Source organism: Rhodnius prolixus, unplaced genomic scaffold (genome assembly GCF_049639745.1).
Source record: "Rhodnius prolixus isolate KJV_2025 unplaced genomic scaffold, Rpr scaffold_1, whole genome shotgun sequence".
Classification (NCBI taxonomy): domain Eukaryota; kingdom Metazoa; phylum Arthropoda; class Insecta; order Hemiptera; family Reduviidae; genus Rhodnius; species Rhodnius prolixus.
This window is the reverse complement of record NW_027411581.1, coordinates 542,125-556,635: the sequence shown is the minus strand read 5'-3', so window position 1 is coordinate 556,635 and position 14,511 is coordinate 542,125. Positions and strand designations below refer to the sequence as shown.

General features: G+C 32.9%; 2 protein-coding genes across 3 annotated transcripts; one reads left to right on the top strand and one right to left on the bottom strand.

Annotated features, from left to right (window-relative positions):
- Positions 1 to 831: 831 nt before the first annotated feature.
- LOC141452065 (LHFPL tetraspan subfamily member 2 protein) lies at positions 832 to 5,976 on the top strand. Its single transcript, XM_074123887.1, has 5 exons — positions 832 to 1,050; positions 3,373 to 3,499; positions 3,615 to 3,893; positions 4,727 to 4,840; positions 5,585 to 5,976. The coding sequence occupies exons 2-5, from the start codon at positions 3,373 to 3,375 to the stop codon at positions 5,725 to 5,727; spliced, it is 663 nt and encodes a 220-aa protein (XP_073979988.1). The 5' UTR covers positions 832 to 1,050; the 3' UTR covers positions 5,728 to 5,976.
- A 727-nt stretch (positions 5,977 to 6,703) lies between these two features.
- Positions 6,704 to 14,503, bottom strand: LOC141452029 (methyltransferase-like 26). Of its 2 annotated transcripts, XM_074123854.1 has the most exons (4): positions 14,228 to 14,503; positions 14,055 to 14,126; positions 11,605 to 11,990; positions 6,704 to 10,238 (listed from the first exon to the last, which is right to left on the bottom strand). In XM_074123854.1, exons 1-4 carry the CDS (start codon positions 14,284 to 14,286, stop codon positions 9,979 to 9,981), a joined length of 777 nt encoding a protein of 258 aa, XP_073979955.1. In that variant the 5' UTR covers positions 14,287 to 14,503; the 3' UTR covers positions 6,704 to 9,978. The 2 variants fall into 2 exon arrangements, with proteins under 2 accessions (XP_073979955.1, XP_073979960.1); XM_074123859.1 differs by lacking the exon at positions 14,055 to 14,126.
- Between the last annotated feature and the right edge of the window lie 8 nt (positions 14,504 to 14,511).

Here is a 14,511-nt window from a genome sequence, read left to right as displayed (position 1 = left end):
TATAATTTGAAATAAATATTGTATATATGTATAACATTTAGTTAATTTCAAATTACTTAATAAAACCTTTTTTTTGTAAACCTGTCACCTGTTTTTATTTACTTTTAATATTCCTAAGTATGTTTCATATCGCCTGTTATTTATTAAAACTATGTGGAGACGTTAACAACAAATTGATTGGAAATCAGTACACACACAGACGAGTGAGAAGGGTGGCCACTTTTTTTGCCTCTCAGTTCGTAAAATATTATGCAATTTTCGGTCTTGTTTGATAAGGTAGGTAGCCGAATGGTTACACTACGCAGCAAAGTGTTAACACTGCATATGAATACACATTTTTCTGGGCGGATTTTTATTAAAATGCCTGCTACGATTTTCTCTAAACTTAATACGAATGGCATCCTGGTATGTGAATCATTTTTTTAAAGGTTTTTTTTTTTTGGAAGCGTCATTTCGGTGTTTCGTCCTGGTTTACAAGCTGGATAGTTAGTAATAATTGAATAGGTTTATCTAAAGAATCTCGTTTTGGAGGAAGTCTTTTGAGTTAGAATCTCGAAAATTCTTGTAAGAGAAAGTATATTGAGAATTCTCACTCACTTTTTTTAAAACAACTTTTTTTTGGGCTTATGGAGACTCCAAAAGATGTAGATCATGGTTAATACTTGAATACAGAAATCTGGACAAAAAGAGGATTTGCTTAATGAGAAAGTAAATAAGAGAAATAAAATATTCTGTGAGACGAAGCGATTATAAAGGTAGGGGTGGGTAGTGTTATCCAGCATGAATGTGGGTGACGTCATGCAGGACGAAGCGGGAGGTGGCATTTGGGCGATTGTTGGCCCCCCCAGCGCGGTACACTCTGCCTCAGTCCGTTCGGCGGGTTATCATTAGACATCGTTAGAACGACCCTCGGGACTCTTATTTCTCTCGTAGCACGGATCTGCCGCCATATAAGTGTTAACAACTTGCAATCCGCTCTAATGTCGCCTGCCATACGATGACATCACCAGCGAACTGCCATTCTGGTCTTTGTAATTAACAACAAACAATGTAAGTGTTTTTATGAGTAATATTTCTGTTTTAGCTCTTTCAAATTGGGTTTGTATTGTTTGTGGAATTTACATTTGGATGGCCACAATAATTCACCCACTCCAGTTTCCAATTTAAATGCGCCTATCAATGCCTACTTCATTCAATAAATCCAAATTAGCTAACTTTTTGTTTTTGTTTTCACTTTGTGCGAGCTGGAAGTAGGATGACAAATTCACGGAGAAGAGTTCAATGGAATCTGCGAAACTTTCACTCACAAACAAAAAAGTTGTTGAAAGATGAAATTTTATATTTCAATTTTATTTTTCAACGTGAAAATCTGGTGTTAGGCAAGATTTGTATCCGGGATCTCCGCGCGGAAATTGATCTCCAATTAGTAGTAAAAAAAAATAAAGCACCAGAGTTAGTGGAAAACTGAACTTATTCTCTTCGAAGAAATCTCTTCATAAAGTTTCCTAGAAAACTGATTAAATTTATTACACTTACATGAATGTAGTGATTCGAAAAATCGTTAGAACCATTTCAAAAAATAATAATAATAATAATTGTAAAAGGAAGGGAAGGGATTAGCTATGAGGTTAGCATACTGGACTCCCACGCGGAGGTCCCGGGTTCGAATCCAGCAGCTGACCCGTAGATTTTCTCTTCCTAGGAGCTTCTTACAGCTCACTGTCCGGTGATGGACAGTGTTGTCTGTAACGAGAGAACACTGTCCGGAGGCCGGCAGTGCACTGGAAAAAGCTCCGGGCGCTAATAACCTCAGCTGTTGATGCGCCAAAAAAAAAAAAAAAAAATAATTGTAAAAATATATATTGTTAAGCGGCGATCGTTTAATTCATTTCGGTTACATATGTAATTCCTTTAAATACTTTACTGGCGATTATCTGATGTAGAACTGTAGGGGAAATTCTGCACTCAAATCCCTAAATAACGCTCTTTAATGGATTTCAGATTTGACAGTAAAATTTGTAAAATCATCTTTTTCGCCCTCGGGGACCTCAAAACAAGGTATTTTCGAAATCACTAATCTGCTCTATTACTTCCCCTTAAGAAAGGATAAGGAAGAAAGTGAAAATGATGCATTTGGAATGTTCAGTTAGTATCCACGTTTACAGAAAATCGTAACAGCCATAATCGTGAAAATGCCAAATGACATACAATTCTATTCATTAAAATTATATTTCCGTGAAGTCGGTTTTCGCTACATTTGAATTCCAATCATGTTTTTAATGCCACTTTTTATGAAGGGGCACAGCTTGAAATTTGATTAATTAAACTGAATCGACACTTTGAAGGGAAGCCTAACATGGCAACTACCTGAGAACTCTCTTCCAAAGTCAATTTACCTGGGAAAATTTCCAAATAAAAGTGAAAGGCATTTTAGATGGGTAGTTACAATAAGAGAAAATATCACCGATTACGAGATCTCTCGAGGAAATCTTGTCAGGGATGACACACTTATGATTCACTAATTTCATCCAAAAACAAATTCTCGTAAACGGCGTTGGTGTAAAAATAAATTTCAAGTTTGAGCTGTCTGCGTTTTTTTGTTTTTAAGATATTCTGTTCTCACTAATTTTTTCGAATTTATGGAAACCCAAAATACCATTTCCTTTGAAAACTGAAAATTTGTAGGCGTCACGCAACTACTATTAGGTTTATTATTATTATTAACAGAAAGTAAAAAGAAAAGTCTCATGTGGATTCCTTTCGATTTGCACTTATTATTGGGACAAATGAGCCCTATCCTCCACAGTATCGCAGCCAGAAACGCTTATCGCACCATTCTCCTCTTCTTTCAAGGTCCAAGATCTTCCCACTGTCTTTGTTGCTACATCATCTTCTCTGGCTATAAAAACCAAATACATATACCAACAGCAAGCTCGGGATAGCGACACAATCAAACAGATTAATAGAACTTGTTTCCCTGTTATCCTTGCAAAGTCTATGCAGAGGTTCTGTGTTAAATAACCACATCATAAAGTTGCTTTTTTCCATATCCTATTGCGGAAAGAGAGTAATTTCGTTCCTACCTAACTTTAGGGTGTTCTAGTGCTTTGCTATGTTATGTTTGAAATGTTATCTCTACGGTAATTATTTGATAGATCTGCAAAATCGTATCCTGCAGCATTTATAAGTCAATTAACACTCAAAATACTCTCGCGGAGAAAAGCCGCACTTGATGTTCGCCTAATATGGAGAAACATATACCAATACATTGCGGAACTTGCCCGAAGCATGTAAGGACTGACTGTACATTTAACAATAGTGTAAATTCAGCTTTATTAAATTTGGGAATATAAAGTGTCATATATCTTTTAGATGGGCCACGTGATTGTGACCTCCATCAGTTTGATCTGGATACTGTTGACAATCGTGGCTACTCTGGCAGTACTTTCAGCACTATTGACTCCAAAGTGGTTAATTGGGCCTCAGAGAATCGGCTATGGTATGTAATGAGTATAGGTGCCTCGTCAAACTGATAGACTTAAACTTTTATTTTTTTTAAATTTTTTATTAGTTGAATTACAGTACTTAATTAATGTTGAGTGTTGTTATAACAGTGAACGGTACGGCTGTTTCCTTCAGCGCGCCCTCTGTCGGGGTGTTTAGTCGCTGTACCCGGCTGAACGGTGCCAACAACTGTGCAGTGTTCGCCATGGATGGACTGGCCACCGACCCCACTGTGTTCCCCACATTCTGGAAGTTGACTTTGGTTTCATTTGCACTAGGACTTACAGTCATGACGTTCAGCACGATGGCCGCTTTGCTCAGCTGCTGTGTGCAAAGCATCAACAAGAAGAGTATATTTACCACGACAGGCGCCATTCAGGCGCTCGCAGGTTCGTTTATCTGGCTACAAAAATAATCCTACCATTTAATTATTTCTACAATAATGAAGTTTAAGAATTAATAATGCCCCTCAAAACTGTGTTCGGGCAACTAAAGTGTCTTTTAATGTATTCATTCAGGAACATCGCTCAAAACTTTAAATTTTTCACTTATTTTATGTAGGTACTTATTTCGGTGAACGCTATTTAGTATTCTGTTGTGCGAATCTAAGTTGCTTTATTTTATTTATTTTTTTAATGGCACCCGCCTTCTCATTAATGTTTGTTGGGTATTTTTAATTTACGAAAAATCGATTAAAATTGATTCTTTTGGCGTCCACTGAATTGGAGTTGCGTTCTTTTAAGTTCTGACATAGCAATATTATAGAAAATATAAACTGACTTACAAAATTATGCCATATTCTCGAAATAAATAAAAAAAACATCCACTAATGTTTTATGCTTTCCCTTACTCTCCTAGTGAGAGAAATATTGTGGTCATGTGGATTTCCGATTTCGAGTTTCTCTAGAAATATCAGTTTAAAGGTGCCACGAGTCTGTCAAAGTGTTTTGTGTCTGCGTGTGGTTAGTACAGTTCAAAAAGAATAATCACAGACAGTACAAATTTTATTGTATATATTGAACTTATCTGATACTTGTTCTCTAACTGAAATGATAACTTTCATCACTTTCCGCGCTTAGCTCAGAATCCGCCTCACCCTATACGAGATTAACTCTGTCGCCAATTAAATTCTTCCTCTTCAGTAAGTTCTACTCTCTAATGATCTCAGTTCTACCCATGTCAGATATAATAAATACAAAATATTTTGTCACCTGATTTTCAGGTATATTCTATATCCTGGGCATCATCATGTATGCTGCAGGCTGGGGCACTCCTCGAGTAGTTCGGCTTTGCGGCGTTGAAGCTCATCCATTTTACCTTGCAGACTGTTCTATAGGTAATTATAATTTAGATTTGACCCTATCTAAATAATAGATATTACATTACTAATGGATTGGATGTTTGTCATGCATGTATAATACATTTAATGGCTTAAAGGACAGAAACGCAAAAAGTTCAAAAGTGCCTCACGACTCGATTTTTGTAACTTTTATTTTATTTTGTCGAAAAGTACTCCAGCTATCTTCTTGTTTGTAATGCTTGTCACAATTATTAGTGTAATCATACTAATAATATGACCTTAAATATCCTTTCATTCTCAGTTATCACCAAATCCCGTTGCCTAAAATTCCATTCCTAACAATTTCAAAACGAATCCTTTAATCCAAACCCTTTCAACCTCCATTCTCCATGAAGCGATAGTGAGACAATCATACACCTCGTCTTTAATGTCATATCACTAATGCTATCGCTCAATGGCCGTCATTCATTGCCAGTCACGTTATTACATACTTAATGACCTCCAGCGCAAGTCGTATGAGGGTTCGAACTGATTTTTTATTTAAACTTTTACCTCTGTATTGTATTCGTATAATTCTGGTATCCATATGAATCATACTCATTTTTATGGTAAATGATCCCCAGGAAAAATAAATAAAATAACTGCGCAGTTATTTGCAATACAAAGTATATACTAAGCCATTTTAATTGATTTATTTTTTGATTTCAAATAATGCTTCAAAAAAATTATTTTAAAATATAAAAATACTTTTAAAATCAAGAAATGTATTATCATTTCCAGGATGGTCCATATACAGTGCGATGGCAGGAACTATATTAACTTTAGTAACTGCCAGTTTGTCAGTGGCTGCTGAGAAAGCAACTTCAACTGATAAGGTTGGCAGGCATGTGGAGAAAGGAGAAACTCTGGTCTGTCTATTGTAATAAAGTAGTGCAAGAAGTCTTGATGGTCTTTGAGAGAGATATAATATTTCAAGATTTGATAAAACTGCTAGTGTATAGAATCAAATCGGCACTGACTGAGTTAGTTCGTTTTTAATCTATCTCTTAATCGTGAATATCGAGCCTATGAATACTGATTCCTTTCTGAATTTGTTTATCATTGCATTTGTGTAAATATCATTTTCAAGTTTATTGAACTTTTTTAATATTATAAATGAAGTTTTATTTATATTTTCTTACAGTAATTTAATAAATCCTTTGAACATAAATCAGATATTCTTTTAAAGACTTATCTTTAATGAGAGCACTTTCTGTAATCCATTTCTCAAATATTGAGGTAAATATGAGTCATTATTGACGGAATATGATACATATATGTATTTTTTACAGCAAATGGATGTTGAGATAGATAGATACCTTTGTTATTAAATTCCAGATTTATGTTTGAATTTCCACCAGGTAACGAACAAGATTAAGAAGGTGCCAATTTGAATTAAAATTAAGTATAATACGAGTTACTGGTAACTAAAAACAACTTCAGACCAAGTTGTTGGAGTTAAAACTTATTAAACTTGTTGGGTAATCAGCTGCGATGTAGTGAAGCACAAGATATATTTATATGTGTGTGTGTTTTTATTTTTGGGACGTTTTACAGTTTAAAAATGGAAAATATTGAGTAAAAAAAAAACACTTATGCTTGCATATAGACATATATGAATCCAAATTTTCCTGGTCCAACCAAAGGAATTTCTGAGAACTGTACTCACTATTTGATGGGTATCTCAAGAGAGACGAGATAATTATAATAGTTTAAACCCGCGATTCATGAGAATCGCATTTGTGCATCTACCACATTTATAGCAGGAACTGCAGATTTTTATGGGCCAAATATTTACTAATATTGGAAGTTATTCAAATGTATGGTTCAATAAATTCTTCTGAGGTAAAAAAAAGGATATTATAGTTTAATATAGTATAATAATTATAGTATCAACGAATTACAATTACAGATTAAAAAGTAACAAATTGATGACATTTTCGTAGGCTTGCTAAATTAATGTTTATATGTTATTAAAATCTCCTTAACAAAAACTTACAGTTTAAAATGTTAAGTATAAGGGTTGATTCAACGCCAAAAGGTACACAAATCGGCAAGGACCCAACATTTCATTAATACTTCATTGATATCATTTAAGTAATTTTACTGCATTAATTTTCATTCATATTTTTTAGAATTTATTAGATGTCACAGACCCTTATGCTGGCCATTTTCATCTACAAAATATTTGTTCAAGTAGCACTGTAGATTGATTGTAATATCTCTTTATCTATAATAATCAAACTATTAATAACAGGTTAAAAAAAAAAACGTGATAAAAAATAAAAAAAATTATGAGGCTAAAAAATTCAAAAACTTTATTTAAAAAATGCTTACACCAACATACATCAATGATTTTGTTTATTTTATTTTTATTTTTAAATAAAAATCGTAGGTTTAAGTTCATTCTTCGATTAAACTAATTGTTACTTTATGTAATAGTCAAACGTTGATAATTATAGATAATAATGAATCTGACTTTATCATAAATAATATAGTTTTCTTCAATTACATTTTCAATCTAGGTTTTCTTCCCACAATGTTGTACATAAGTAATATAAAATAAATAAGATTTGCATATTTTTAGGACAGCTAATTATTCCAGTATTTTACTATAAGTAAAATTAGGGAGACTAAATTAAATTACAAATGAGAAATGAATTTGTTGTTGAATAATCTACTTGTTATTAACTGTGTGTTATTTGTGCTCACGAATATTTCGGTGAGACGAATTCTAGACTGAAATATTGTTTTAAATCAGTGATTCAATTTTAAACAGTAGCCGACTCTATCTAACTTTTCTTTTTCTACCTTAACGTGCTTATATACGTATGTGACAACTTCAGAATAAAGGGCATATTAAAGATAAACCAGAAGAATAATTTGGAATATAGTTAAAATAAAGTACCTATTTAATAAGGAATGTATATTATACATTTTATCTTCATTATAACAAAAAAATATTATAAATGAACTGGCCAGCATAAGGGTCTGTGACATCTAATAAATTCTAAAAAATATGAATGAAAATTAATGCAGTAAAATTACTTAAATGATATCAATGAAGTATTAATGAAATGTTGGGTACTTGCTGATTTGTGTACCTTTTGGCGTTCAATCAACCCTTATACTTAACATTTTAAACTGTAAGTTTTTGTTAAGGAGATTTTTGTACCTTTTGGAGAGATTTTCCTTTTTGTCTATTTTACAAAGTTACATATCTGCTTTACAGATTTATTTTAAATTTGGAATAAGCAATTCTATCATAACCTAATAAGGTGTTAAGTCGGAACCGTAACTTCCACTGGACAGATCTTTTTAAAGAATGATTATAGTTGCGGTGCCCAAACCATCCTCTATAACAATTTTTTTTTGAGAAAGTTTTTTGAATAAAATAGGAAGGTATTTGAACGTAAGTAACAAAATTAAACTGCGATTTCAGTACTTCCTTTTAAGAGGAGTAAGAAAAATAAACTGCAATTACAGTACTGCTCCCTAAAAGGCAAAGAGGCAAAGATTTTGAATCGAACGACAATTTATTGATGAAAATCGGTTCACTCATTGATAATATTAACATTGCAATACTTTCTCTTAGTAAGTGTAAGATCATGATGGCACTTCACAGCCACGAAGAGGAGCTTTAACCACTTCTTCGTGCTAAATTTTATCAAAATCGGACAAAGCGTTTTAGAAATATTGGTAATAATAGTTTTAAAAAGGGCCTTACTTGGGAGGGGGAAACTCCCCTCCTTATGAGGCAGAGCGTCGAGACTTTAAAAGTGCAAATCTGAACAAAATTTCGATTCGAATGACACTTCATTCATGAAAATTGGTCATAAAAGTCGATAATTTAAAACGATTGCTGTACTTCCCCTTAAAAAGTGTAAGAGCTGAACGTCGCTCTGATGTTACGCAGGGGAGCCCTAACCCTATCATCCTACCAAATTTTATCACAATCGGGCCAAGATTTACAGAGTAATTAGTAATTAATAATAATTTTGGAGGGGGCCTTACATAAAGGGGGCTAACTCCTCTCCCATTCGATGTGCAGCGTCGAGACCCCCAAAAGGCACATCTACATAAAATTCCGAATCGAATGACACCTCATTCATGAAAATCGGTTCGCGCGTTTAGGCGCTACGTTGTTTACAAAAAAGGTAACAACAACAAGAACAAGACCAATTTTTGAAAATGCCGTTTTTGCTCATTTTCAGCAACTTTTTTCTCGTAATATATTAAATCTGGGTTTTGCCAAAAAAATTACAGTTATAAAGGAAGAATTGCCCTAATTTTTAAAAGAAATTTGAGAATTTTATCTTTAATAGAAAAAGAGAAAAAAATTGTCAAAGTTGGGTGTTTTTCAACGTTACGCTTTTTCGTGCAGTTTTTGATGATCAACCTTTATACAACTGTCCTACCGGACAGTTTTAAAATGAAGTACACTTAAAATTCTGAAGACTGGATTGCTAGTAACCCAATTAACAAAACAAATTAATTAAATGTTCATTATGTTTTGTAATTTTAATGTCAAATTTTATTTATAAGATTTTTTTTTTTTATTTTCAACTGCCCAGTATCATAAATGTTCGATTATTAATTATGGACTGTCATTAGATTTAGATTCGATCTAAATACTACAAAGACATTCACATCCTTAATTTTTTGTATTGTTTGGAAATTTAAGATGAACAAGAAAAACAAAATAAAAAAATTTTACAATCATAGAGAGCAACTTGTAGTCAATTAAAAGTTATCTTCAAATCTTATTAAATTTAGAATATATAATAAAGAATAACTAATAGATTGTAAGTAATACTGTGTTTAAGCAGATATTTCCATTCAAAATCTCACTTTAAAAGACACGTCACATGCATTTAATTGGCTAAGTTTGCAATGTTTGTTTTACATTAAATAATCTGACAAAATTAGATAAACTTATTGTATAGAACAGTGCAACTAAAGTAGAAATCTAGGTAAACAGAAATCCCGTGGAAAATCATAATATTAAAAAAATAAATTTTACAAATTTCCAAACAATCAACGCTGAGTACAAATCTCACTGACAAATGAACAAGAAAATTATGAAAATGGTTTCAAAACAAATGTAAATTTTATAACCAACCGTACAAAAAATATCACTTTTCTTTTTGCCAGACAAGTAATTTATTATTGGCAGGTAAATCGTGAGTCTTTATTAAAAGTAGATTATTTGTTGTAGCTAACGGCTCAAGTTGTCTAACGATATCTCTAAGCCCCCATGATGGATTGCGCATCCTTAACGACTTGTCGAACTCTACATTACTTTCAGGTTTGATTTCGCCATTGATAGCATAAGGTCCATAAGTAAAGAGAAGGCCAGATGGTTTCAACAGCTCTCCACTACTTCTGAACAAACCTGCAAAAAGATGGCACATAGTTAAATAATCTCCGGCTGTGTGATCTTACTGATTACTTGAAAGCCTAATAACTAAAGAGAAAAGGAATAAGACTAGTGATCCTGGGATTGGTTCTGAGGGCATATTACTCTCTAGTGAGATGAAGATTTGCAACCAGAGCTAGTTAGGTTTTCACCTTATTTCGAGGTGCCTCTTATGACGAAGGGTTCATATATTCACCTAAACAGAGGGCGTATTGCGGGGCAAATTTTGCGTCAGGGTCGCTGTGAAATGTCAGATCACATTAGGTTAATTAGGAAATGTACTCATTTGTCCAGTCAGACAACTTTTATTTATATCGGGAAATGATTTAATAGTAATCATTAAGTATTCTAATATGTATTACAATTGCGTTCGAATTCTCGACATATAGGTCACAAAATGAACGAACCCCAAAAAAAAAAGATTATGATCTTGTGTATGTTCATTAAGAAAAATCTTTAAGGCTTTCTTAAAAAGCATTTACCTTTCATTAAAAATGTATGTATTCATTCAAACATATGTTACAAGGGAGCACTCACTGATTGTCGACACCACTGTGCGCTAAGGAAAACAAATCAAGAACATAAATACTACAAAATAAAGGAAAAAATCTAATAAAATAAAAAAAACTAAAAGGGATAAAGCGGTCAATATTTGTGCCTGACAGTTGACAGCTTGCCCTTTCAAAGATTCGCTGATATAAATGAAATAGTTGAAGAAAGCATCATGTCATACATAGCTACCCTAGAACCCTCCAGAAACCAACACTGCGACTAAGATAAAGTTTTAAAACAAAGAGATTAGGACTAACCTACAATATTTCTAATGAAACATTTTCAGGTACAATGTGTACATGAGAATAGTAGAAAAAGCCGTACTGTACAGTCTCACTCACAGCAGGCTATTCTTCTTAGATCTCGGAATTTGAATAGCAACATTTTAAAGTTAAATATTAAACAGGTATTAAGAAAGTACAAAAAATGAAACGGTACTTTGGAGGATGCTTAACTTCATCTTTTTTGAAGAATCCACTTTGCATGAAGTTTCCTGGAAAAATGTAATCTATAAAAGTAGTAGTTAGATGCAAGCAATTTGCCATAAAGTTGGAATTATTATGATCATTTTGGACAAAAATGAAAAGCAACTGGTAGCAAAAAATAAAATGGTTTTAGTAAAGTTTTTACCTAGTCAAGTTTTAGGAAATTTGACTTCATAAACAGAGTCGTTTGTTTGTTGTTATGTCAACTGCAAATTAGTTAATTAGCTCCTAATAGATCTTACAAATAATCGAATAGAGCGAGTAAATGAATATGAAAATGTTAACCATAAATATAATAGGCACACCTTCAGTGCACTGCCATTCTGATATATGTATCATATTTATATTCAAGATATAATCCAATGATGTCTTTTCAAGTGTGCCATTTATCCACTGACTAGTTGGTGTTTTCACATCCAACAACACCGGCGGTTTAATATTTTTCGTTGGACACTCTGCTGCATAAACGGCAATACTTTTCAACGAGGAATCCTCAATTTCTGAGGGCTGGAAAATAATCCTTGGAAAGTTGGGAGCGATATGAGCAACATGTTGGCCAGAACCTGAAGAAATTTCTAAAAATTGTCCATCTTTAGAATTGTCAATATATTTTTTTAATGTTTGAAGAATAGGTTCTTTGTTACGCTCGGCGGCTGGGTGGCAATGTTTCACAGACATCTGGCCTTGAAGACTGAAAAGAAATTTTTAATTATCAAAATAGGCATAAAAAGTTAACATTTTTCATCCAAATTAAATCTTTCTTCATAATATATTCATTAAAAAAGTTAAATTGTATTTAGTTAACACAACGGAGAATATATAGGTGCATACTTGTTAACCTTAAATTCTGACGTACCGGATATTTCTCACATCAGCCTTGTTTGTCAAATTTGTTTAAGCTTTTTCTCTCACTAGCACCCTTGGCGGTAAGTCCTGCTATCTTAATGCCGTGATTATGGTGGCTTAACGAAGATATAGCGAAACAGGTTTTAGAGCTACTTTTTTTAGTCTGGAATGCTTGATACATAATTTGGGCCGACACACGAGTCTTTTGTCGTTGAGCATCCAGCATTGGTCAATGATAAGCACTCGGACTCAGTACCGAAGACCTAACGGTTGTTCCGAGAGTTTACAATGGCCCTTGGAGCGTTTGTGCTAGATAGGCAGTTAATTAAGGCAGGGTAACTTACAAGTTCCTCGTAAGGTCAACAAAAAAAGAACAGTATTAGCTTAATGAAAATCTTAATGAAACAGGCTGACTAAGGAGAAACACAAGAAATATGTCACACTTTAACTTGGTTTACAAAGTGTCTTTATCTTGAAACTTGTACCATAGTTCGGAAGCCAAGCTTTGCATGCCAAACGATGCGTTCACTAAGACGCAAGTATGATCTAAAGTGCAAGTTATCTCCAACAAAGTGCGTGTCTTTTTGCGCTTTTTGTTTTCTCTCCCGCCCTCTCATTACTTAACTGCCTGTTGGCATCGGCATCGAAAAAAATAAATTTAAAGAATACTAAAATAAAAATTAATAGAAAATAAAATTATAAAATATATCAGAAATAATAAAATTGTTTGCGGAAGTGCAAATTTTGTTATCTCCTTTACGTTAGATTACATTTTCAAACAAAATTATTTTTTTAAAGACATTAAATCGTCTTCAAATTTTATTTTTGAGAGCTAACGTTCTTTTCACCATTTTAATAATTTTCTGGGTTTTTAATTTAATATTAAAAAAAACAAACGCATTCATACCAATATTATTAGTTTAGTAATTTTCCATGAAGCCATACTTCGCTCTAATTAATATTATTCTTTTCCGTTATCCTTTACGAAACGAAACATTTGTAAAACGTGATCAACAGTATCTATCTCTGTCCAAAGCATATTTCTCTTCAACATTTACTTTTCTTTAATTGTTGAGACCAGTACAATTTTATGTTTAGTTAATGACGTGATAAATTTTATATTTATACCGGCACTCATTGCTAAAATAAGATTCCCAACATGCAGACTTTTATCTTGCAATTTAACCGATATCGCGTTGAATTAAAAAAAAAGACCGAATAGAAGTGTAGACATCTTTTAAGACATTCATTAAACGAGCCGTTCACAGCATACCTCGATTAACTCCACAAAACAAAAAGTGGAGAAATGCCGTAAAATAATGCACATTGTTTTAAACATCCCGTTTATAATATAAATTCAAATAAATTAAACGTATCATTCAGCTCCTGCTACTGAATTTGATTTATTGCAACGATTTACATTAGAGCATATAGTTAATCAAAATGGCTTCTAAAATAAATTATTTATTTTTCAATGACCAAAAAAATGTTATCGTCCGTTATTTGGCAAATTTATTATAAATATAAAAAGCCATGACTGAACCACGAGCTCAAACACAAATTTAAAATATTTCAAAAAGCGGAGTTTATCGATTTATGCAGCGACGGCTCAATTAAAAGGGTAAGTTGCTAAGAAACCTTCCACGAGTTTAGATGCATGTCTCCCCATTCATTGTAAAAAGGTCACGTTTTAACGAAGTTAAGCTTGTAAGGAAAAATACATGCATTCGTCATCTCTGACATTGAACAGCTTTGCATCCTTTCATTAGGGTTTTAATTTGGTTAGAAGAATGGTTACATTTAAATGAAAATCATTCCACTACGACTGACAAAGCAGTACTGTGTTTCTAGATGCTTGAATGCTATTTGAATTAAGGAGGAACTTATCTCTTTTCATGTGAATACATACTTCAGATAGGAATCAACTGATGTGGACATGTTAAACCTCTGCTTTTTAACAAGTTTTCTTAACAATAACCTGCTAAATAATAAAGCTCATGTTAAGCTGGTTCTTCTAAAAATAATTAGAATGACTAATTCAGCGTAATTATATATTGATACCAGAATAATAGTATTACTTACTGATGAGTTGTTGAACTAATTGATGGAAGTTTTATTACAGTCCAAGTTAAAAAAAACATTGAACATAACGTGGCACCCTGAAGTCTTAACAGAATGAACAAACGTTAACGTTTACGGTTACAATTGCGTTTTAGTAGAATCGGGGTACTTCAAGATTAAATTGAAAACGAGTAAAGGATTAAATAACAACAAACAAATTTTACCATTATTTTAATAATTTAAAGATCTCTTAAAATTACTCTCGTTCCTCCATAGGAATATTTTCGGAGGGATAAAGTTGCTGA